This window comes from Boleophthalmus pectinirostris, unplaced genomic scaffold (genome assembly GCF_026225935.1).
Source record: "Boleophthalmus pectinirostris isolate CB_2022bp ecotype Guang Dong unplaced genomic scaffold, ASM2622593v1 HiC_scaffold_11, whole genome shotgun sequence".
Classification (NCBI taxonomy): Eukaryota; Metazoa; Chordata; class Actinopteri; order Gobiiformes; family Gobiidae; genus Boleophthalmus; species Boleophthalmus pectinirostris.
Genome location: NW_026570994.1, coordinates 21318484 through 21344118, shown reverse-complemented (window position 1 = coordinate 21344118; position 25635 = coordinate 21318484). Strand labels below are relative to the sequence as shown.

The 25635-nt window shown below is 41.5% G+C and overlaps 1 protein-coding gene across 1 annotated transcript in view; it reads right to left on the bottom strand.

Moving 5' to 3' along the window:
* The window catches only part of jam2a (junctional adhesion molecule 2a), a 65061-nt gene that overhangs the window by 6107 nt on the left and 33319 nt on the right, over positions 1 to 25635 (bottom strand). The window contains exons 4-9 of the mRNA XM_020931528.2: positions 23494 to 23643; positions 21574 to 21761; positions 19789 to 19891; positions 16226 to 16333; positions 14789 to 14801; positions 383 to 416 (exon numbers count right to left, since the gene is read on the bottom strand). Of these exons, the coding sequence (XP_020787187.1) occupies positions 383 to 416; positions 14789 to 14801; positions 16226 to 16333; positions 19789 to 19891; positions 21574 to 21761; positions 23494 to 23643 (596 nt within the window). The remainder of the gene's footprint in view (positions 1 to 382; positions 417 to 14788; positions 14802 to 16225; positions 16334 to 19788; positions 19892 to 21573; positions 21762 to 23493; positions 23644 to 25635) is intronic.

The following is a 25635-nucleotide window of genomic DNA, read 5'->3' as shown; positions in this document are numbered from 1 at the left end:
AATGTTTTTAAGTTATAGGCCGTTTCACATTTTTGGCTCCGTCGTTCAAAATCAACGCGCACTTCCTGTATTTTTGCCTCGACACGTGAAACTCTAGAGGAGCGTGTGTCAGGACGAGATCGAGTGTTCAGTTTATAAACCGCGAGAGCAACACGATCGCGCTCAGCTCCTCTCTCTGTGTGACCGTGACTCTGTGTTTTAGCCCGGAAAAACGGACACAGACGCAGGAAGTGAGCACGGACGAGCTTCGGGATCCATCCACTCTGGCTCCAGTTCACTTTATACTGAAAAATCCTTTGTGTGTTTGTGTGTTTTTGTGTTTGTTTTTATCTTTTAAAGGTCAAAGCTGAAGAAAGACACACAAAAAAAAAACGATTGTTACCTCTTGTGGCGGAGGGATGTAGTTGACGTTGGACCTGAAAGAAAAAAAAGAAAGGAGAGATTAAGAGAAGGAAAAAGAAAGAGGCACGGAGAGAGAGATGAGGAGATAGGAGGGAAAGCGAGAGAGGGAGGGGGAGAGAAAGAGGGAGAAAGAGGGAAGGAGAGAGAGAGAGATGGAAAGATGAAGGAGGGAGATTTAGAGAGAAAGACAGAAAGGGAGGGAGAGAGAGAGGAAGAGAGAGGGAGGGGGAGGGAGAAGAGAGATTGATAGAGAAGGGGGAAAGAGAGACAGAAAGAGGGAGATGGGGAGAGACAGAGAGAAGAGAAGGAAAGAGAGAGAGAGAGAAAAAAAAAGAGGGAGGGAGAGTTAGAAAGAAAGACAGAAAGGAGGGAGCGAGAGAAAGAAATGAAGAGAGACGGGAGAGAAAGTTAGAAAGAAAGAGGGGAAGGGAGATGGATGAGAGAGAGAGATAAAAGGAGAAAACGTGGAAAGAGAGAGAGAGAAAGAGAGCGATGGAAAGAAAGAGAGAAGGGAGAGAGAAAAAAGGAGGGAAAGAGAGAAGGGGAGGGAGAAAGATTGAGAGAATGAAAGGAAAAGAGGGAGAAAGTTAGAAAGAAAGATAGAAAAGAAGAGAGAGAGAGAACGAGAAAGATCGGGAAGAGGGAAAGAAAGAGAGGGAGAGAGAGAAAGGGAGGGAGAGTTAGAGAGAAAGTCATAGAAAGAGAGAGGGGAGGTTGGATAAAAGAGGGAGGGAGAAAGAAAAAGAAGACGAGAGACAGAGAAGGGGGTAAGAGGGAGAGAAAGGGTGGGAGAAAGAGAGGGGGGAGAGAGAAAGACAGAGAAAGAGAGAGAGAGTTAGAAAGAAAGAGAAAGAGAGGAGGAGAAGTTAGAAAGAGAAGAGAAGAGAAAGAGAGAAAGAGAGAGAGTTAGAAAGAGAGAGAGAGAGAAGTTAGAAAGAAAGAGAGAGAAGAGAAGAGAAGAAAGAAGAGAGATAAAGGAAAAAACGGTGAAAGAGAGAGAGAAAGAAAGAGAGAGACGGACACAAAGAGAGAGAGAAAAAAAGAAGGAGAACAATAGATAGAGAAGGGGGAAAGATAGACAGAAAGTGGGAGATGGGGAGAGACAGAGAGAAGAGAAGGAAAGAGAGAAAGGGTGGGAGAAAGAGAGGGGGAAGAGAGAAAGACAGAGAAAGAGAGAGAATTAGAAAAAAAGAGAAAGAGCGAGGGGGGAGATAGTTAGAAAGAAAGATAGAGAAGAGAGAGAGGGAGTTAGAAAGAAGAGAGCATTAGAAGAAGAGAGAGAAGAGAGAGAGGAGTTAGAAAGAAAGGAAAGAAGAGTTAGAAGAAAGAGAGAGAGGGAGAGAGAGAGTTAGAAAAGAAGAGAGAGAGTGAGAGAGAGTTAGAAAGAAAGAGAAAGAGAGAGAGGGGGAGAGAGAAAGAGAGAAAGAGAGAGAGTTAGAAAAAAAGAGAAAGAGAGTTAGAAAGAAAGAGAGGGGGGAGAGAGTTAGAAAGAAAGACAAAGAAAGAGAGAGGGAGAGAGAAAAACAGAAAGGGAGGGAGAGAGAACGAGAAAGATCGGGAAGAGGGAAAGAAAGAGAGGGAGAGAAAGGGAGAGAGAGTTAGAGAGAAAGTCATAGAAAGAGAGAGGGGAGGTTGGATAAAAGAGGGAGGGAGAAAGAAAAAGAAGACGAGAGACAGAGAAGGGGTAAGAGGGAGAAGAGAAAGAGAAAGAGCGAGGGGGGAGATAGTTAGAAAGAAAGAAAGAAAGAGAGAGAGAGAGTTAGAAAGAAAGAGAGAGGGGGAGAGAGAATAAAGGAAAAAAATGGTGAAAGAGAGAGAGAAAGAAAAGAGAGACGGACACAAAGAGAGAGAGAAAAAAAGAAGGAGAACAATAGATAGAGAAGGGGGAAAGATAGACAGAAAGTGGGAGATGGGGAGAGACAGAGAGAAGAGAAGGAAAGAGAGAAAGGGTGGGAGAAAGAGAGGGGAAGAGAGAAAGACAGAGAAAGAGAGAGAGTTAGAAAAAAAAGAAGAGAGAGAGTTAGAAAAAAGAGAGAAAGAGAGAAGTTAGAAAGAGAGAGAGGGGAGAGAGTTAGAAAGAAAGACAAAGAAAGAGAGAGGGAGAGAGAAAAAGAAAGGGAGGAAGAGAGAACGAGAAAGATTGGGAAGAGGAGAAAGAAAGAGAGGAGAGAAAGGGAGAGAGAGTTAGAGAGAAAGTCATAGAAAGAGAGAGGGGAGGTTGGATAAAAGAGGGAGGAGAAAGAAAAAGAAGACGAGAGACAGAGAAGGGGGTAAGAGGGAGAGAAAGAAAGAGAAAGAGCGAGGGGGGAGATAGTTAGAAAGAAAGATAGAGAAAGAGAGAGAGGGAGTTAGAAAGAAAGAGAGAGAAAGAGAGAGAGGGAGTTAGAAAGAAAGAGAGAGAAAGAGAGAGAGTTAGAAAGAAAGAGAAGAGAGAGGGGGGAGATAGTCAGAAGAAAGAAGAGAAAGAGAGAGAGAGGGAGAGAAGAAGAGAGAGGAGAGAGGAGAGACAGAAAGAGAGAGGGAGAGAGAGTTAGAAAGAAAGACAAAGAAAGAGAGAATAAAGGAAAAAAACGGTGAAAGAGAGAGAGAAAGAGAGAGACGGACACAAAGAGAGAGAGAAAAAAAGAAGGAGAACAATAGATAGAGAAGGGGGAAAGATAGACAGAAAGAGGGAAAGAGAGAAAGAGAGAAACAGAGAGATGGAGAAAGAGAGAAAGAGAGAGAGAGTTGAAGAGCTGGTAACCTGAAGCTGTGTCCTGACTCATGGTTGTATTAATAATGCAGAGGCCACGCCCCCTTTGGCTAAAACGGAAAAGTCAGACGCAGTGACTGATCCGGCTTAATAAGGCCACGTTTACAGCCTCCCGTCTTTCAAACCACGACCATCAGAAACGTGACGAGACTCGTGACGTTTCAGCTTTTCAGAGTTCAGTTTCGGTTCAAAAACGATCAGAATTTGTTACGTCATAGTTAAAAGTTCAGTAGGTTTGAGTCGCGTTCTAATGTTATTACCTCCTCAGAAAAACAAGAAAACACAGCTGGAGTTGTGTTTTGTTTCATTCACTCTTTATTATTAGTCTGTTTACATCTCCAAAGCTCAAAACGCTGTGTTCCACCTCGTGATGTCATGAAGTGGTAGTTTTTTTTTCAAGTGAACAGCTCCTTTTAACTTTAGTTCAAGTAAAGATCGGGAATTCCAGAGCTGAAATGATCCAAATGATTCTAGAAAATGAAGGTGTGTGGAGTTTAAAAACACAGTGGAGCACTTCCTGTAACACCGCATGACATCACAAGGTGGAAGAGAGTGTTTTCAGCCTAAATCTGCAGGGTTAAACGTGTGTGAATGAAACAAAAAAAAAACACAACTTCAGGTTTGTTTGTGACGAGGAAACTACATTAAAACAAATCAGAAAATAGAGTAACATGGGACTCTTAAGTGGTTCTTTAGACCTGGTTTAGTCCTGGTTTAGACCTGGTTTAGACCTGGTTCATCCCTGGTTTAGTCCTGGTTCAGTCCTGGTTAAAGGTTGTATGGAGGATTTTTAAAAATATTTTTTCAAATTGTCAATGAAAGTTCAAAATAGAATTATAAAGAAGAAGCAGCCTTGTAATTATGATGACCAAAAAAAAAGAAAAATCCATCAACTGTGAATGTAGTGAGGGCAGATAAACCTCAGCCAATAGATAACAAGGCTACCTCTTTATCTATTGGCTGTTAGGTTGTCAATCAAATTCCCTACGTTTCTAGGATTCTGGGATTGTGTGGTTTATGTTCGCGGTTCATGTTTAGCGGTTCTTGGCGTCTTTTTTGAACTGTAGCTCTCAGTTTGCACAAATTTTGTTTTAATGGCAGAGAAGAATTCACGACCGGTTCGCTGCAAAAGAAAGTCAGTTTTTGACGTTGCTGAAAGAAGAAGTGAAGGGGAAAAGGTGCGAAGCGCAACATTTAAAAAAGGACAAACAGTCGCTGCATTTCTCTTTCCTTGGAAAATCTTCTATACAACCTTTAAAGTAATGATGTCTCCATGGAAACAAGCAGGTGTTGAACCCTCCACCAGAAAAGTTAAGCTGCGTTCAGACCGCGGTGTCAAAAAACGAGCCGGATGCTTCTAATTGGAGCCTTTGCATCTGAGTTCAAACGCTCCTGACGCACTTCTTGGACGCCGTGGAAGAAAATACTTGACACTAGTCCCGTTGTTGTGGTCTGTGAGCCTTGTTTTCCCAGTCAAGAGAGTGACTTTAGTGTATTTATGACATGAAACCATCAGCAGAAGTGATCGGCTCGGCAGTTGCGGCGTGTTTCTATTTACACTCCACTAATGACACGGCGTAGAGTTTCTTGTTCTGGTTTTTGTGGCTCTCGGGTCTTTGTCTTTCTTCTCCTTCTTCTGGATAATAATGTTGCTTTGTCACTGGATAGTCGCCCGTGATTGGCTGACAGGGAGTGACCGACGCCAAACGTTCTGCTTTTTCAACTTGTGACGCTGACTTCCTGGTCCAGTGTCCAGGGCGCCACGTTGACGCCAGATTCTCGCCGTGGTGACGCCTGTAGATGTGCCGCAAAAAAACAGGACGCCCTAGACGCACGTCCATGTAGACTTTACAGGTAAACTGGACGCCTCGATGCCGCAGTCTGAACACAGCTTTAAAGGTTGTATAGAGGATTTTCCAAGGAACGAGAAATCCAGCGACTGTTTGTCCTTTTTCAAATGTTGCGCATGTGTGAAACCACCCCCCTCCCCTACAGCTCCTACGTAGAAACACCTCCTCCCTCCTCCTCCTTACGCCACAAACAGGTTTGTTTACAGCCGCTGCACATGACTTGTAAACAACTAACTACAGTGTTGGTTAGGCAAGACGGAGAAGTGAGGAGCGGGGGGAGCGGGTGCGCGACTATTTCGTGCACGGAAAAGAAGTGAGGAGCAGGGAGAAGAGCGGAACGGGCAGCGGGGAGAGGAGAGAGGAGAGAGGAGCGGTGCGCGGAGATTCCGTGCGAATGAACAAGCTACTACTACAACACGCAGCAGCAAGCGGACTCTTTCTTTGCCTTGAAAATTACGTTTTCAGACATAGGATATCGCTTTCGTGTCCTGAAAAACGTTTGTGTAGCTCTTGGAAATAAAGTACGTTTTCATAATAAGCAGAAGTTTCCTGTCCAGGAGTAATTTGTGGACCAGTGCATCAGTCTTTAGACCCTGCGTCTGCTTCAGTTGCGCGCCATCGCTGGAATGAATCTTCAAGAATCACCTTAGTTTGGCTTCGCTGCTTTTCCCCTTGTCTTCTTCTTTCAGCGACCTCAAAAACGGACTTTCTTTTGCGGCGAACTGCTCCTGGATTCTTGTCGCCATTGCAACAAACTTTGTGCGAACTGCGAGGAAGATATAGGTCAAAAAAAGCCGCTAAGAACTGTTGCGTTGGTGGAGTAAACAGCGTCTGTGCGTCTTGCGTCTGTGGACTGCGTGACAGTCGTACGTAAACCACGTACCGGCGGCGCAGGCAAGTCAGTTACACTAGAAACGTAGGGAGTTTGATTGACAGCCTGTCAGCTCACAGATAACGAGGCAGTGTCGTTATCTATTGGCAAATGTTTAGCCCCACCACGTCCAGAGTTGATGAATTTTTATTCTCTTTTTTTGGTCATCATAATTACAAGGCGACTGCATCTCTATAATCTATCATTGACAATTTAAAACAAAAAAAAAATCCTCCATACAACCTTTAAAGCAGCTCAACACAAAAGCCCCACAGCCCACTGGTTCCAGAAGTACATTTTACATTCATTTTCCCAATGAATTTTCCAAAAACAATTAAATATTCAGAGTTCAAAGACTAACAGCTACGTGCAAACTACTGTCCACAACAAACTCATTTAAAACACAAGAATCAGAGAAATGTTTTAATAATTTTGCTTCTCTCTCTTTTTCTTTCTCTCTCTGTCTCTATGTCTGTCTCTCCTCTCTCTCTCTCACTGCTTTTTATCTCTCTCCTCCTCTTTTTCTTTCTCTCTCTCTCTCTCTCTCTCTGTCTGTCACTCACATGTCGTCGGGTCGGTGCAGGGTTTGGTTGGACGCTTCGTGACACTCTGTGATCCAGAACGACCTGCAGGGGGCAGTGTGTGACGCCACGTTCAGGGTAATTTGGGTCAAAAGTTTGGGTCAGGTGCACAAACAAACACACACACAAACACACACACACACACACACACACACATGCTCGGGGGGGAGGGCAAAATGTAGGATAAAAACACTCAAAACCGTGCAGCTTTGTGCCTCTGAGCAACACACACATGCATCAACCAAAGAGACAGAGACTGAGAGGGTTTAAAAGGCCTGGACCTGATTTCTTCATGTATTTGAGTAAAAGTGTTTTACCCCAGTACAAATATTTAAGGTCAAAATAAGTCCGCTGTGTCCTGTCTTTATCTAATTATAAACATGCACTGTTAGCATGCTAGTTGTTCGTTTTAACATGATGATAAAACTCCACTAACTTTTCAAAACAAGATGGATTCTCACAATGTTTGTGAGCTCACAAACTCATGAGGATCAGTGTTGGCTCCCGCTGTGTGGTTCAGCGGACGGACCAATCACGTCGCACACGTTACAGTGAGATTTGGGGCGGAGCCTAAACGAGGTGTCCAAATGAATCAGAGGGAACTTTGTGCATTTGTGGACAGAGGAGATGTCTGAGCTTTCCTCTCAACAGGACTGAGCAAAAGTTTGACTTCAGCCAGTCAGATTCAGATAAACATGTTGACGTTCTCTGTTTCAGTGAGAACTGTTCCACATTCAGAACGTGAACTCACTTCAGAGACGCACAGATCAGTCTGACCTGAGGCAGGTTAAACTCCACTCTGGTCTCAGAGCGGTGAAAAGAGTTTATAAACTCATGGAGGTGAATGTGTAAAGGTTCAGTGTCTTTAAGGTTCAGAGTTCAGCTCCTGATGCTGCGGTTACAGGAGCCAGTCTGGAAACAGGCTTTATTATGAACAGGGTTTTTTAGACGAACAAAACAGAGAAAAAGTCTAGTCTTATTTTGGTTCAGTTTTTTTTCAAATGTAGTTAATATGATTAAGTGAGATTCAGGAGCAGGACGACGCCTCAGCCGCCCTCTCCTCTCACCAGTGAACCACAACCACCTCGACCACGCCTCCAATTTCCCAGAAGCCTCCTGTATGTAGCAGCCTTTCCCATCATCCCAGTTTGTCTCCGCGAACTCGACCCCACCCTCCCATCCCCTATTTTGTCTTTCAGTCATAAGACGCCTACAGAGGGGGGGTCCCGTTCTAACTGGGCCAATTGTAGATTGAGACGGAGCCCCCACCCAGAGTCTCAGCCCAGAGTCTCAGCCCAGAGTCTCAGCCCAGACATCTCTGCCTCGCTTCGTACATTATCAATAAACTTCTTCGCACTATGTCGTTGTTGGCGTGGTCCTCGATAGTGAAATAATCTTTTTATTACGATTAAGTAACTTCCCTGGTGGAACGTCTGCCACCTGCATGTTTCCATGGAGATGTTATTGCTCGCCTGTAATGTTCCACAGCATGGCATTAAGCTTATATAAAATATCTCTATGGAGACAAACAAGGCACGCAACCGGGCCAAGTTACACGTCAGATCTGTGTAGGAGTGCATGTTTTGCATGTTTTTAAGTATTTTAATGCAAGATAGAAGCGTCATGCTGCGGAACATTCCAGACAAGTGCTTAACCTAACTTCTCCATGGAGACCCCCCCCCCACCACCACCACCAGAAATGCTGACGAAAACCAGGACTAGACTAGGTCTAAACCAGGACTACACCAGAACTGAACCAAGACTAAACTAGGACTGAACAAGGACTAAACTAGGTCTAAGCCAGGATTAAATCAGGACTACACCAAGACTGAACCAAACCAAGACAAAACCAGGAATAAACCAGGACTAAATCAGGTCTAAACCAGGACTAAAACCAGGACCAGACCAGGTCTAAACCAGAACTACATCAGGACTGAACCAAGACTAAACCAGGACTAAATCAAGACTAGAACAGGACTGAACTAAACCTAAACCAGGACTAAACGAAGCCACACCACATTAAAACTGGGACTAAACCTGGACTGAAACTGGATTCGACCAGGACTAAACCAGGACTAAACCAGGACTAAACCGGCACTAAACCAGGACCACATTCTCCTTGAGTTAAATTAATTCTTCGCAGATACGATTTACAACCTCCACAGTGACTGACGTCTTTTTTTCTTCGTCTCACAAACGTCACGACCAGAAACGTTTAATTAAATTCCGAAGCGGCGTTTGGCGATTATTCGGTAATTATTCTCTCGGGTTAAAATAAACTCGCGTCTTTTCTGGCGTCTGACAGTTTGACAGCGCGTCACGCCGCCGGTAATTTACCCGTCAGCTCGTCCGAACGCTAGAGCGAGGCATGCTTTGTCTACGCTCGAACCGCCCGTCTTTTAGGCACCGAGACGCCCGGGATGTTAACCGCGGCGCGTCAGAAATCATGTCACATTGTCTTTGAGGAGGAAGGAGAGAGCGAAGGAGGAAGAAGAGAGGGAGGAGAGAAGGAGGAAGGAGGGAGGAGAGAAGGAGGGAGGGAGCGCTGGGCTAAAAATAGGGACGGAGGAGAAGAGAGAAGAGGAGAGGAGAGAACTTAACCCAGACGAGAAAGAGAGAGAGGGAGGATTAACCCGAGCGGAAGAGAGTAGAGAAAGGAGGGAGAAAGAGAAAGAGAGAGAGAGAAAGAAGGAGAGGACAGAGTTAATCCAAATGAAAAAAAGGAGGAGAAAGGGGGATGGACAAAGAGAGAGAGAAAGATAAAAGAGAAGGAAAGGAGGAGGGGGGGGGGCAGAGAAACATGGAGGAAGAGAAAGACCTAACCCAGACAAAATAGAGAGAGAGAAAGAGGATAGAAAGAAGCCTGAAGAAAGAAGGAGAGAGTTGGAGGAGAGAAAGATAGAGAGATAGACAGAGAGAAAGAGAAAGGGAGAGGAGGAGAGAGACAGAGAAAGATGAGAGAGAAAGAGGGAGACTTTAATCTGATGAAAGAAAGGAGAGAGAAAGAAAGAAATAGAGAGAGAGAAAGAGAGGGAGGGAGAGATGGATGGACGGAAAGAGAGACGGATGGATGGAGGGATGGAGGGATGGAGGGATGGAGGGATGGAGGGAGCGCTAACAAGGCAGTAATCAAATCACAGTGTCTTTGACTGTAGACGAGCCAAAAGCCTTTATACTCTGAAACTGAGAAAGATGAACTGAACCAGGACTGAACCAGGACTAAACCAGGACTAAACCAGGACTAAACCAGGACTAAACCAGGACTAAACCAGGGACTAAACCAAGACTGAACCAGGACTAAACAAGGGCTAAACTAGGACTGAACCAGGACTAAACCAGGACTAAACCAGGACTAAACCAGGGCTAAAACCAGGACTGAACCAGGACTAAACCAGGACTACACCAGGACTAAACCAGGGACTAAAGGAAACCAGGACTAAACCAGGACTAAAACCAGGACTAACACCAGGACTAAACCAAGGACTGAACCAGGACTAAACAAGGGCTAAACCAGGACTAACCAGGAACCAGGACTAAACCAGGGCTAAACCAGGACTAAACCAGGACTAAACCAGGACTAAACCAGGACTAAACCAGGGCTAAACCAGGACTGAACCAGGACTAAACCAGGGCTGAACCAGGACTGAGCTAGGATTAAAACCAGGACTAAACCAGGGCTAAACTAGGAGTAAACCAGGACTATATTGGGACTAAATTGGGACTAAATCCTGAACTAAACCAGGACTTAAACCAGGATTTATTCAGGACTAAACCATGACTAAAACAGGACTGAACCAAGCCTAAACAATGACTGAACCAGAACTGAACCAGGACTAAACCAAGCCACACCACATCAAAACTGGGAGTAAACCTAGACTAAAACTAGACCAGAGCAAGACTAAACCAGGACTAAACCAGGACTAAACCAGGACTGAACCAGGACTAAACCAGGACTGAACAAGGACTGAACCAGGACTAGAAAAGGGCGAAACCAGATTTAAACCGGGACTAAACCAAGCTACACCACATCAAAACTAGGACTAAACAAGGACTAAACCAGGTCTAAAACAGAACTAAAACCAGGTCTAAACCAGGTCTAAACCAGGTCTAAACCAGGTCTAAACCAGTATAACTGCGCCCCACCTCTGGTCTGATCTGGCCTGATATAATCTGCGTCTCTAATCCAGATTACTCACAGTTTAATTGGCTGCAGTTTTTCCTTGGTTCATTAATGAGTCTCATAATGACTTTTCCTCACAACGATTCAGATAAAGTGAAGACGACAAACACCAGTACTCAAATATCTGTGTACTTCTGTGTACTTTTTGTAGTATCTGAGAGTAATAGTAGCACTAGTAGTAGTAGTAGTAGTAGTAGCAGTAGCAGTAGCAGTAGTAGTAGTAGTAGTAGTAGTAGTAGTTGTAGTAGCAGTACAAGTAGTAGCAATAGTAGTAGTAGCAGCAGTAGTAGTAGTAGTAGCAGTAGTAGTAGAAGTAGTTGTAGTAGTAGTAGTAGTAACAGTAGTAGTAGAAGTAGTAGTAGTAGTAGGAGTAGTTGTAGTAGTAGTAGCCTAAGAGTAGTTGTAGTAGTAGTAGGCTAATAGTAGTAGCAGTAGTAGCAGTAGTAGTAGTAGAAGTAGTAGTCATAGTAGCAGTAGTAGTAGTACTAGTAGTAGAAGTAGTAGTAGTAGTAGTAGAAGCAGTAGTAGTAGTAGTACTAGTAGAAGTAGTAGTCGTAGTAACAGTAATAACAGTACTAGTAGTAGAAGTAGTAGTCGTAGTAGTAACAGTAGTAGTAGTAACAGTAGTAGAAATAATAGCAGTAGAAGTAGCTGTAATAGAGACAGTAGTAGTAGTAGTAGTAGTACTAGTAGTAGAAGTAGTAGTAGTAGTAGTAGAAGCAGTAGTAGTAGTAGTAGTAGTACTAGTAGTACTAGTAGAAGTAGTAGTCGTAGTAACAGTAATACCAGTACTAGTAGTAGAAGTAGTAGTCGTAGTAACAGTAATACCAGTACTAGTAGTAGAAGTAGTAGTCGTAGTAGTAACAGTAGTAGTAGTAACAGTAGTAGAAATAATAGCAGTAGAAGTAGCTGTAATAGAGACAGTAGTAGTAGTAGTAGTAGTAGTAGTAGTAGCAGTAGCAGAAATAGCAATAGTGGAAGTAGCTGTAGTAGAAGTAGCTGTAGTAGCGGTAATCGTAGTAGTAGTAGCAGTCGGCAAAGCTGTGGTAGCAGTACTGTTACTACTTGAGGGATATTACTACTTTTACAGAAGCAGATGCGTATAGTTAAAGTCGTAGTACCAGTCACAGTAGTAGTAGTAGTAGTAGTAGTAATGCAGTCGTTAATGCAATAGCTCTAATAGTAGATGTGTATAGTCAAAGTAGTAGTAGGTCCGGCTGTAGTAGTAGTAGTACCAGTAGGCTTATAGTAATAGTAGTAGTAGTAGTAGTAGTAGCAGTAAAATTAAAAGTAGCCTAGTAGTCTGATTAGTCAAAGTTGTAGTACCAGTTGTAGTAGTAGTAGTCGCAGTAGTAGTAGTAGTAGTAGATGCAGTAGAAGCAGTAGAAGTAGTAGCAGTAATGGACCTTGAGATACAAAATTTGACTATATTTTAATAACGGAGCCATTTAAGATTTTCCTTCAATATTTTTTGCGCAAAACCAGAAAATACTTTTGTTGTGTACTTTTATCTAATTACTTATAAATTATTTAACTATAATTTCAACAGTGAAAAAACAAAAATGTGTTTAATTATCACGAAATCATTGTTAGCGTCAGTCGTTTTAGTCAAACTACAAATGCTACACTAAGCTAACGACAAGCTAACTCCACTTTAGCATTAGCGGTTAGCCTCCATGCTAATCCACAAACACACGTCAATGTTAATGAAATAAACCAGGACTAAACCAGGACTACACCAGGACTAAACCAGGACTGAACCAGGACTACACCAGGATTGAACCAGGTTGAACCAGGACTGAACCAGGACTAAACCAGGACTAAACCAGGACTACACCAGGACTACACCAGGACTGAACCAGGACTAAACCAGGACTACACCAGGACTGAACCAGGACTAAACCAGGACTACACCAGGACTGAACCAGGACTAAACCAGGACTAAACCAGGACTACACCAGGACTACACCAGGACTGAACCAGGACTAAACCAGGACTACACCAGGACTAAACCAGGACTAAACCAGGACTAAACCAGGACTACACCAGGACTACACCAGGACTGAACCAGGACTAAACCAGGACTAAACCAGGACTGAACCAGGACTAAACCAGGACTGAACCAGGACTGAACCAGGACTAAACCAGGACTGAACCAGGACTAAACCAGGACTACACCAGGACTGAACCAGGACTAAACCAGGACTGAACCAGGACTACACCAGGATTGAACCAGGACTAAACCAGGACTAAACCAGGACTAAACCAGGACTAAACCAGGACTAAACCAGGACTGAACCAGGACTACACCAGGATTGAACCAGGACTGAACCAGGGCTACACCAGGACTGAACCAGGACTGAACCAGGACTGAACCAGGACTAAACCAGGACTAAACCAGGACTGAACCAGGACTACACCAGGACTAAACCAGGACTGAACCAGGACTGAACCAGGACTGAACCAGGACTAAACCAGGACTAAACCAGGACTGAACCAGGACTACACCAGGATTGAACCAGGACTGAACCAGGGCTACACCAGGACTGAACCAGGACTGAACCAGGACTGAACCAGGACTAAACCAGGACTAAACCAGGACTGAACCAGGACAACCAGGACTAAACCAGGACTGAACCAGGACTGAACCAGGACTGAACCAGGACTAAACCATGACTAAACCAGGACTGAACCAGGACTACACCAGGACTAAACCAGGACTGAACCAGGACTAAATCAGGACTAAATCAGGACTAAACCAAGACTGAACCAGGACTACACCAGGACTGAAACCAGGACTAAACCAGGACTAAACCAGGACTACACCAGGAAACCAGGACTAAACCAGGACTGAACCAGGACTACACCAGGATTGAACCAGGACTGAACCAGGACTACACCAGGACTGAACCAGGACTGAACCAGGACTGAACCAGGACTAAACCAGGACTAAACCAGGACTGAACCAGGACTACCAGGAACCAGGACTAAACCAGGACTACACCAGGACTGAACCAGGACTAAACCAGGACTACACCAGGACTAAACCAGGACTGAACCAGGACTAAACCAGGACTACACCAGGACTGAACCAGGACTGAACCAGGACTAAACCAGACTAAAACCAGGACTAAACCAGGACTACACCAGGACTAAACCAGGACTACACCAGGACTGAACCAGGACTAAACCAGGACTAAACCAGGACTAAACCAGGACTGAACCAGGACTAAACCAGGACTAAACCAGGACTAAACCAGGACTGAACCAGGACTGAACCAGGACTGAACCAGGACTAAACCAGGACTACACCAGGACTAAACCAGGACTACACCATGACTAAACCAGGACTGAACCAAGACTACACCAGGACTGAACCAGGACTAAACCAGGACTAAACCAGGACTGATTAATGATTGAACCAAAACTAAATTAGGACTAAACCAGGACTAAATTAAAAGTGACACAGAGCTAAACCAAGACTGAACCAGGACTAAACCACAAATAGACCAGGACTAAACCAGGATTAAACAAGGTCTAAATCAAGACTCAACGAAAACTAAACTAGGATGAAACCCAGACTAAATCAGGAATGAACCAGAACTAAACAAATAGACTATTAAATTGGGACCAAATCAAGACTCGACCAGGACTAAACCAATAGGTCTACTAAACTGGGACTAAATCAGGATTGAACCAAGACTGAACTGGGACCAAACCAGGACTACACCATAGCTAAACCAGGTCTAAACCAAGTCTAAATCAGGACTAAATCAGGATTGAACCAATGGACCTACCAAATTAGAACTGAACCAAGACTAAATCAGGACTGAACCAGGACTAAACCAGAACAGAACCTGGTGGACTAAACCAGGACTACATTAGAACTAAACCACAACTAAAACAGGACTAAATCAGGACAAAACCAGGACTCACCTAAGACTAAACCAGAGCTAAACCAGCACTAAGTAAAGACTAAACCAGGATTAAACCAATACTAAACCAGGACTAAACCAGGACTAAATCAGGACTAAATTAAAGACTCCACAGCCCTTCAGCGTCGGCCTCGGTGCAATCCCCTTGTGTTTTAATCCAAGATATTAGTCTAGCCACAAACACACGTCAATGTTAATGCAATAAGAAATCACTTACCTCCCTCTGTGTCCTACGAGCGACAGGAGCAGACAGGAGCAGACAGGAGCAGACAGGAGCAGACAGGAGCAGACAGGAGCAGACAGGAGCAGAAGTGGAAGGAGAGAGAGATGTGAGGTTAGACACAAAAATTGAGCATTTTAAAGACTGTTTTGTAAAGATTTTTTGACTATTTAGGCTCATTTCCACCATCTATAAAAGTCAAATCCACAAATGTAAACCAGGTCTAACCCAGGTCTAAACTAGAACTAAACCAGGCCTACTAACCCCGGACCAAACCAGGTCTAACACAGGACTAAACTAGGACTCACCAGGTCCAGGACTACACCAGGTCTATCCCAGGACTAAATTATGACTGAACCAAAACTAAAGCAAATCCATTAATCCAAGACTAAACCAGGACTACACCAGTTCCAGGACTAAACCAGGTTTAAACCAGGTCTAAACCAGGTCTAACCCAGGTCTAAACCAGTCCAAAACCAGGCCTAAACCAGTCCTAAACGAGGGATAAACCCAGACTAAAACCACGACTAACCCTGGCCCAAACCAGGACCAAACCAGGTCTAACTCAGGTGTAAACTTGGACTCACCAAGTCCAAGACTAAATCAGGTCTATCCCAGGACTAAATTATGACTGAACCAGAACTAAAGCAGATCCACTAACCCAGGACCAAACCAGGACCACACCAGGTCCAGGAGTAAACCATGTCTAACCTAGGTCTAAACCAGAACTAAACCAGGTCTAACTCAGCACTAAAGCAGGACTAAACCTAACCTTTGTCAGCCTCCTCAGATCCTTTTTCCTGCTCTTAACACACAAACTTTGAGGACTAAACATTCCCTGGTTCCTGTACGTCTCCACTAACACAAGACGAATTTTAATAATTTAAATTTTTTTAATAATTAATTTTAATTTCTTGTAATATTATCATTTAAAACAAAAGTAACTTCCATCATTACATATTCTGGTCTCAGATTAGCAGTATTGAAAAAGTTCTCTGTTTTACTTTACTAACAATTTTGAGACACTGTACACTGGGAAAAGACCTGCTCAGTTTATAGAACATCAGAAAAATATATTTATATATTTATAATACACTACCGACTGCTGGAAAGAAGTGTATTACAAGAAGATGGCTTAGTGATAAAGGTCCCTGTCTTGAGGTTTAGATGAATGTTGTCCATACTCATTATGTAATGGAAAAGCCGACATTATCTATGAGACTTAACTTTGACAAATTTGACAATTATTGGAAAACTTGGAGAGTGTTTGTTGCCGGGTTTAGATCAGATTTTAAATTATTGTGACTTGAAGAAACCATTGTATTTGTATTTATTTATTGTTTTGTTTTGTTATTATTACTCTTATTATTATCAAGCTTTTTTTGTTCAAGCTTGATCATTCTCGCAATAGACAAACAAACAGAAGTTACTTACGACTAAAAAACCCATTGCGATGTAGTAGTACTCCTCCACAACTGCAGATGGCCACGATGAGTCCGATGACCAGTACTGCTACTACTACAGCTGTTACATTCACATCCTCTGCAAACAAGAACATAAAACCACGGATCTATTAAAATAACTGGAGGGTGCTGCTGCTCGTCTCTGCCTCCAGTTGACGTAGTGACGCTCACTGGTTCTTCAGCGGAAAAATCCCCTGGACTGAGAGGATTTTTCTCGTCGAGCGCAATGTAATCACAAACTGCTCGTGTTCGTCTGACAGGAACTTACAACTTTCAAAAATGTCAGATTTTGTGGCAATTTTTACCTATTTTTAGATCATAACGTTTTTCTCAGCTCAAAATCCGTCAGTTGTCTTAAAAAACGTTTTTATAATCGTTCGCTCGGGCTCTGCTCTAGCTTCTCTCGCTCTGATTGGTCAAAGTGATCACGTGATACACAAGACCGCGCTCCTTGTTTGCGCTCGTGTGCATTCGCGCGTGCCCATGGAGGTAAAGAGCACTACTGCGCATGCTCAATCGACCCACAGCCACCGGAAGAACCTCGCCGGGCTAAAGGCGAATCTGGAATCATGCGCCATTGAGCTCGGCCCATTGACTTGAATGGGCGAACATTTTGGAACCCCGGGGTTTGCATAGAACATTCAACAACTGAGGGAATACACAGATATAAGACCACAAGAGAATAAAAAAGAACGTATTACCATTTAATGTTGAAAATGACATTATACTGTCTAAATAAAGAGTGTTTTTATTCTCATCGTGATACCGAATATATTGATTGTACTGAGTCTATCTCCTACTAAGATCGAGTTTGAATTTTTAGTCTCGTGACGACACAACAAACAACAATGTGAGGACAGACACACTCCGCTTAGAGAGATCAGGAGTCTAACCCACAACCCGCATTTACTCCTAAAACAATAAACCTTGTTATGACATGCGCAATTCTGTGTTTATTTTACAGTCTGTGTTGCGCAAAATTTAATCTTGTGAGCTTATAATGTTGTTACCGCCTCAAAAACAGACCTGGAGTTATGTTTTGTTTCACTCACACATGTTTGAGTAACATTTTATTAACCAGGACTAATGTTGTTTTCGATTATCCATCCGTCTCCCACTCGGATCTCATACATGACGTCACGTTCACACTTCAAAGGGTTTATTATGTCGTATTATTTCGTGTGACCAACTTCGAGAAAAACGAGGACGCCAACCGGAAAGTTTAAAACAAGTCTGCGTTTAATACTGGACTCACCACAACACCCACGGCCGCGACACTGATAGCAACGCGGACCAGCACTACATGAGGCCTAAACCTGTAATTATTATTAGTCTGTCTACATCTCCATAGCTCAAAATGCTCTGTTCTAACTTGTGATGTCATGAAACGGTCATTTTTTTCAAGCGAACACCTCCTTTTACCTTTAGTTCTGAAGAGATCATCAATACCAGAGCTGAAATTATCCAAAAGATTCTAGTGAAGGTGTGTGGAGTTGAAAAAAATTCAAATATAAAAAAAAAAAAAAAAAAAACATGACAAAACCCAACTCCAAGTGTGTTTGTGATTAAAAATGTTTGTGCAAAAAAAAAAAAAAAAAAGGCAAGAAACAATTTTTTTAGCTGTTGGTGACAAAAAAAAACAAAAAAACCTACTAGCCCAAATGATGTGGCTATTTTTTTTTTTTATTTTTTGCCACTCAGGGCTTCCGTACAAATCAGATCCTAATCGATACTAGACCTAATAACAAAACACAACTCCAGGTCTGTTTGTGATAAAAAATGTTTGTGCAAAAAAAAAAAAAATAAGGCAAGAAACAATTTTTTTGAGTTGTTGGTGACAAAAAAAACAACAACAACCTACTAGCCCAAATAATGTGGCTTTTTTTTTTTTTTTTGCCGCTCAGGGCTTCCGTACAAATCAGATCTATATCGATACTAAACCTAATAACAAAACACAACTCCAGGTCTGTTTGTGATGAGAAAACTACATTAAAATACCCTTTAAATTGTACAATAGAAGCTCATGTTTACAGATTTCAGACTATTTCAGACTTAACGCAAGACACAGAACATATTGGTTTAAAAATACACACATTTCCAATTCCCTGCATTATTCGTAGCGCAGATAAAACGCCATTAAAACCAAGAGAGGACCATATATTGCGACTCTATGTTAGTATTAGCGTAATCCTTCTTATCTTAGCAATTAAGATTATACGACGACTACTACTACTACTACTACTACTGCTACTGCATAGTACAGAGAGTATATAAGGATTAGCGTTTGAATATGGGCTTTTAATGCGTTTAGCTTTAGAATTAAGTTGTCCATTTGAATTCACGGTAATCCTCAATGCATTTAGCGGAGTTGGTCGTACATTTGAACATTTTATATAAGAAATACGCAAATACTGTATTAAAAACGACGTTCTATTTACTTTTTTTTCATAACAAAGCAGAGATTTGTGTAGGTGGGTATTGGGTTTGCCATCTGCCGGTCTCCGTGGCGATAATAATGTATGTTCCACAGTATTTGCGTTAAAGGTGCATAGTGGAGCTTTCCCGGAGGAGGACAATTGCGTTAATGCTTTTCTCCATGAATATTATTGTTACTGCTTTGCCAGGAATGTTTCACAGTATTAAACCTTTCTATATTCATGGAGACCAAACCAGAACAAGTTACAGGTCAGATCTGCGGAGAGGCGACCCCGCTCACAGCCAGAATGTCTGTGTTTCTAGGTATTTTTGAGCTATAAAACCACCTGTAATTGAATAAATGTAAAGTAGAGGTGTTTAATGTCACACTGTGGAACATTCTAAGCAGAGCAATGACATATTCATAGAAACAAGCAGGTGACGAACTCCCCCCAACCAAAAAGTTACATAGTGCAGCCTTGAAATCTTGTATTTATTTTGATTTAATATGGGTTTTTATTGCAAAAAATACATTCAGTAACATGTATTCTTACTGTGAGCAGCATCGAAAAGAGTCATCAAAAGTATCAAAATTTATGGAAGCCCTGAGCAAGAAACATAAAACAAACCAAAAAAAAAGCTCAATTTTCTAATTTTTGTTTTGTTTTGTTTGGTTTTTTACTTTTTTTGGGGGAAACCAGGTTAAAAAAAAAAAAAAAACAAACAGCTAAACAAATTATGGCACTTATTATAAATTATGACAGTTTATATAAAATCAGTTTTCCCAGTATATTAGTTTATATACTAATACTACTACTAGTAATACTAAGTGTTTGATAAAAAAATAAATAAATGCTGTTTGAGCAAAAATATATTTAATAATATTTGTTTGCTTGTTTGTTTGTTTGCTACTCAGGGCTTCTGTACAATCAGATACTAATTGATAAAAACTAACATCAGAGCTAGATCCTCATTTTTCCCAGGTTTTGTTACTAAAAAAGTCCCATTGACAGGACAGAAATGAACCTTTTTTCATATTATCAGTATTTTTAGTATTGTAAAAACACTACTGTGAAACAAACTGTGAAAGGCTAACCACTCTGCCACAGTCCCACTCACCTATTGTCATGTTTTTCGCTTCACACATTTTGGGAGTTCCGATTCCGTTTGAGGCGAGGCAGCTGTACCTCCCGCTGTCTTCTTTGGACACGGATTTGAACTCCTGCAAAACAAAAGTCAGAATTTGAAACCGGACTGAACCAGGACTCTCCAAAGACCTGAGGTTAATGTCACACCATGTAACAAATCCACCAGAAAAGTTACAAATTGCAGCTTTAACATTTCTTATCTTCAAACTTGTTACAAAAACACAGCAAATACAATAGCAGCTTTATTTTGAGAGTTGCATAATATTCTTATCGCAGGAAAGAGAACGTTGCCAGGTTTGAATTTATGGAAATTTAAGCAACTTTTCAGACAAATGTGTAAACTTTTGGATTCCAGGAACAATAACAGTCTTTGAATATGTTATTTTTAAGCCAGATGCCCTTCCCTTTTATCTGACATTCTGAGATTTGTAATATTTATGGGAATCATAAATCATGTATTCTCTTTTAACATTTTGATTCAATAATGAAAATAAAAATGTGATTCATAGACTGTATAAAGAAGTGGACTAAGTGAATCTAGAAGTTATAAGAATGAATTTGGAGCCATTTCGATATTAAGAATAGAAATTTATTTACAGACAAAATAGTGACATGAAAACACTAGGATTAGTTCTGGTTTAGTCCTGATTTAAGAATTCAGAACCTAACCAAGTCTACCATCAGGACTAAACTTGGCTTAAACCAGGACCAAGGCTTAGTTCTAGTTTAGTCCTGGTTTAGTCCTGTTTTTTTCTTTACTTTCTAAAATACAAAGCAGTATTCATTTTGATTTATGTAAAGTTTTCATTTAAAATCCTTTATTATAATGTAGAGCAGGTTAATACATACATTTTTAAATTTATTTATTTGTTTTTTTACTTTAAATTATCTGTTAGAATGAAACGAAAGAAAAAGGCAAGAGACAATTTTTTTGAGTTGTTGGTGAAAAAAAAGGGGTAAAGAATTTTTTTTGGAAGGGGAGCTGTTGGTGCAAAAAAAACAAAAACAAAATAACCCCAAATACTTAGAAAATGGAGCCCAAATGACGTGCCTCTCTTTTTTGTTTGTTTGTTTGACGCTCAAGGCTTCCATACAAACCAGATACTAATCGATGCTAAAATTAATGTATATAATAATAATATATAAAATCAAACACTCCAGTGTGTTTTCCCAGTATATTCGTATAAACTAATACTACTACTACTAGTGATACTACTAGTGATTGATTAAAAAATAAAAATAATGCATAAAAATGTAGCTGTTTGTGCAGAAAAAAAAGGCAAGAAACATTTTTTTTTGAGATGTTGGAGAAAAAAAACAAAAACAAAACTACTAGCCCAAATGACATGCCTCTTTTTTTTTTTTTTTTTTTGCCGCTCAGGGCTTCCGTACAAATCAGATCCTAATCAATACTAAAACTAATATCAAAAGTAGATCCTCATTTTTCGCAGATTTCGATACTAAAAAAGTCACATTGACTGGATAGAAATGAACCTTTTTAGAATTATCAGTATTTTTAGTATCGACAAAACACTACTGTGAAACGTAGGGGGAACGTGCAAACTGGGAATTGAACCCACAACCTACTCACCTATAAACAGTCTATGGTGTCATCCCAAAACCAGTAAAATACTAGACCTACTTTTTCTACAGTATGTATTAAAAATAGTTGAAATGTCACATCTAATAAAAACAGTAACGTTTACCGTACATTTGACCTTTATTATGTAAATAAATAAGTACATGTTATATTTACCAGGACTCCGGTGTACGAGTTGAGCACGTACGAGTCGTTGCTGTGGCGGGGAGAGCTGATTGGCTGAGAGTCTTTGAACCAGGAGTACGTGGCCGGAGGGATGCTCTGATGGTCGTGACAGCGGAGTCGTACTACAGACCCAGTGACCGCGGAGGTGGGGATCTCGCAGGACGGAGTGTGAGGAGGGACTGAGAGAAGAAGGAGATAGAAATACAGTTTGTTCACGTTTAAAGTGCATTTCACTGTTTTATTTGTAACAGTATTTCTAGTACCTGGACTATTTTAATTATAATCTTTCTGGAGCAGAGTAAACAAAGCGATCGAGAGCGGTGGCGTCATGTTTTGTGCAGCCATCTTTTCATATCAAAGTGTTTTTGTGTATTTTTAGGCAGCAAATCAACAACAACAAAATATTAGCCTGTGCTGAGGTTTAAGACCGATAGCAATATGTAAAAAAGTATAAATATCGGCCGATATAACGGCCAACCAATATATCGGTCTATCTCTCATAAGAGCCTGGCTCCACTGCAGGCATCAGCGTTTATGCATGTAACCTCACGAAACCACAGCTGCGCGTCAACTCAAAGACGCCTCCACCGGCAGCTGCAGCAGGAAGAACACGCGCAGCACTGGCTCTGTGTTTCTCAATGGGAAAGTCGATCAAACTTGACTGGGCACATTTAGTCACTTGTATCAGGTCCACAGTGAAACTAACAGCAGAACAGACTTGTATTTACCTTCTGTACAGACTCACCACGGCAAACGACAGGATTTGAAAAGTAAATTTTAAAACACAAATTAACAGTATTTCTGGAGCTGGGCTCTTTCACCAACACAAAACTGCCAACAACCAAAGATTCATGCTCTGTCTGTATTTAGACGGGGACACGCACCTACGCTCATGTAGAGCATCAAAAAATAGGATGGATCCTATTTTCTGAAATCTACACGCGCAGGACGTGGCCGCCTCCGAGCTCCTCTCTCGCTCTGGACTGGGGGGGTGTGTGTCCAATGGCGGAATTATAGTTCTGCATCGACTCATCACACACTGCTGCCATTGCCTCATCACTGTCGTTTTTGATTTATGGATCTGCGTCAAGGTATATGCGCCGCAAAGTAATTCACCTGAAAAAATTGGGCTTAAGTAAAAAGACTTGGAACTGGATCGACTCAGCGTGCGAGATGAGTTTCTTGTCTCTGTCTGTGCGGGCGAGACGTGGCCTTTGTTTGCGCCAGTCAGAGTAATTTTTCTCTGCTCCACCAGGGGGCATCACCCTCACGATGTTCTTTCAGGTGTTAGAAAAGACGAGCGCGTACAACACCAGGAACCTCATCGTGAAACTGAACATGTGTTGCCACAACTTCAGTCTCCCTAAAGTCCTACAGTACTAATTTACTATTACTAAAGTAGTAATAGTAGCAGCTGTAGCAGTAGTATTAGTAGTAGTAGTAGTAGTTAGGGCTGGGTATCATTCCGAAGTTGCCGATACGATACATACCTCGATACACAGGCCACGATACGATACATATCTCGATACAGTGCACTTTCGATTCGATATGATAGATTTCAAATGGATCCGATACAGTTCAATAAAAAATAAAGGATAAATCATGGCTGTGATACTAAAAGTCTTTGTTAAACCACTTCTTGTGCAAAGTTCATATGAAACACAAACATTTTAATCCTCGAAACAGTGAAAATGTCAAATGTGTTGCATAAATGAGTTTCCTTTCACTCCACAAGCAACAAAACTGTAGCAACTGTAACAAAATAATTTAGTAAAACACACCTAAAAATACTCTTGGTGAAATATCGATACAGTAGCCCACGATATCGATACTATATCATCACATTAAACGATACGATATATCGATATTCCGATATTTTTGCACACCCCTAGCAGTAGTACTTGTTCTTACCCAGTACTTTGAGGGTGACGTTGGTCTCTCCCAGGCTGACTGAGTCCAGAGGAGCGCTGATCTCACAGCGATATTCTCCGGCGTCGTCCTGAGTGACTCCATGCAGAGTGACAGTGGCGCCCTCTATGGTCGCTCTGCCCTCGAACGGACCTGAAACACACGGACATGTACGCTTTAACCACCAGGGGGCAGCAAGGAGACGAATTATACTTTTTACTTAAAGGTTGTATAGAGGATTTTTTAAGGGAAGAGAAATACAGCGTCCTTTTTCAAATGTTGTGCATGTGTGACACCATCTTCCTCCTCCACAGCTCCCTCCAGAAATAATTTAGAGCAGTGGTCACCAACCTGTAGATCGCGATCAACAGCTGGATCTTTGCCATGTCCCCGGTAGATCTCCAGCTTAATTTGACAACTTGTGATACTAAATGTGCATTGAAAGTGAGTGCTTACTTTGGTTTAACTTATCTGCATGAGGTGGCTTTTTCACAAATGAAAAATCATAAAATCCAAGCACAGAAACAGTCTGACTGACAGGCACCTCACAGATTGTCTCAGTTTAGCTGTTTGCAACTATAAACCAAACTTCAAAACATTATCCAAGGAAATTCAGACTCAGCCATCACCCTGAATTTGATAATAATGGAACTTCTCTCATTAACCCTTCGATATACTGTTAATGCTGTTTAGTGGTCAAATTTGCACTATTTTGGTTGCTTTCACTGCATTTGGTTTGCATTTTGTTTGTATTGCAGTTGCACTTTTTTTTTTCTTGCAGAGAGTGTTTTAGTCTCCATTCTGTAATGAGTGTTCCTTTTAGTAAGAATGCAAAAATAAAGCTGTCTGGAACTATAAACATGATCACGTTTGTTGTTATTTACGTTCATGTTGGTAGATCTTGCTCTTTCCTCAGACCAAACATGTAGATCTTTGTCTGAAAAAGGTTGGTGACCACTGATTTAGAGACCGATGCCTCAGTTTTTAGACCCTTCGTCTGCTTCAGTCGCGCCATCGCTGGAAGGAATCTCCAAGAATCACCTCAGTTTGTCTTTGCTCCTTTTCCCCTTCTCTTCTTCTTTCAGCGACCTCAAAAACTGACTTTCCTTTGCGGCGAACTGGTCATGGATTCTCGTCCGCCGTCGCAACAAAGTTTGTGCGAACTGCGAGGAAGCTACAGTTAGAAAAAGCCTCTAAGAACCGCTGCATAGTTACCCTAGAAACGTAAGAAGTTTGATTGACAACCTGACAGCCAATAGAAAATGAGGTAGCCTTTTTATCGATTGGCTGATGTTTATCTGGCGTCACTACGTCCACAGTTGATTTTCTTTATTTTTATTTTTTTGTTCATCATAATTACAAAGCTGCTGTGTCTCTGTAATGGTATTTTAAACTTTCATTGACAATTTGAAACAAAACAAAAAAATCCTCCATACAACCTTTAAGATTTAGTACACATTTTAAGTCTCTGTACCAGATTTTTCCTGTCTTAAAATCGTGAAAAACAGAACTAGTTCATTGTAAACAGTTCACAGTGGTCCAAAGTTCTTCCTCTCTTACGATTTCCTTTCAGAACGTCCTAATTATTCACCAGGATGAGTTTATAAAAGCTTTTCACAACTTTCAGAAGCCACACTGTCACTGCTAACATTAACTAGCATGCTAACAGCAAAGCTCCCCATCACTTATAAGGACAAATAAATCTATATTTATGACCGAGGATAAAGTACATTTGGACATTATTATGATCTATGAACCCGCTAGGATCCTTCATTTGTCTCCTCTCTCCTCGTCTCCTCTCTCCTTCACGCCGCTGAGCTGGAGCTAAATAATAAATTGTAGCTTTTACGTGTTAGCGGCGTTGCTAACAGAGCGGACAGGGCCTCTAAAAGCACCTGTCAAACGGAGCGGACAGGGCCTCTAAAAGCACCTGTCAAAAGATCGGCACTAAATCAACTAAAGACGATTGGCTTTTTGGAACAGACATCAATTATAAGACTGGAATACTGATACTAATACTACTACTGCTACTACTACTACTACTACTACTTTACCAATGTGGGTGGCTACTATTACTACTACTAGCACTGATATTTCCGCTATTATTATTACTACAATTTATATACACCTTTGTGGCTACTGTTA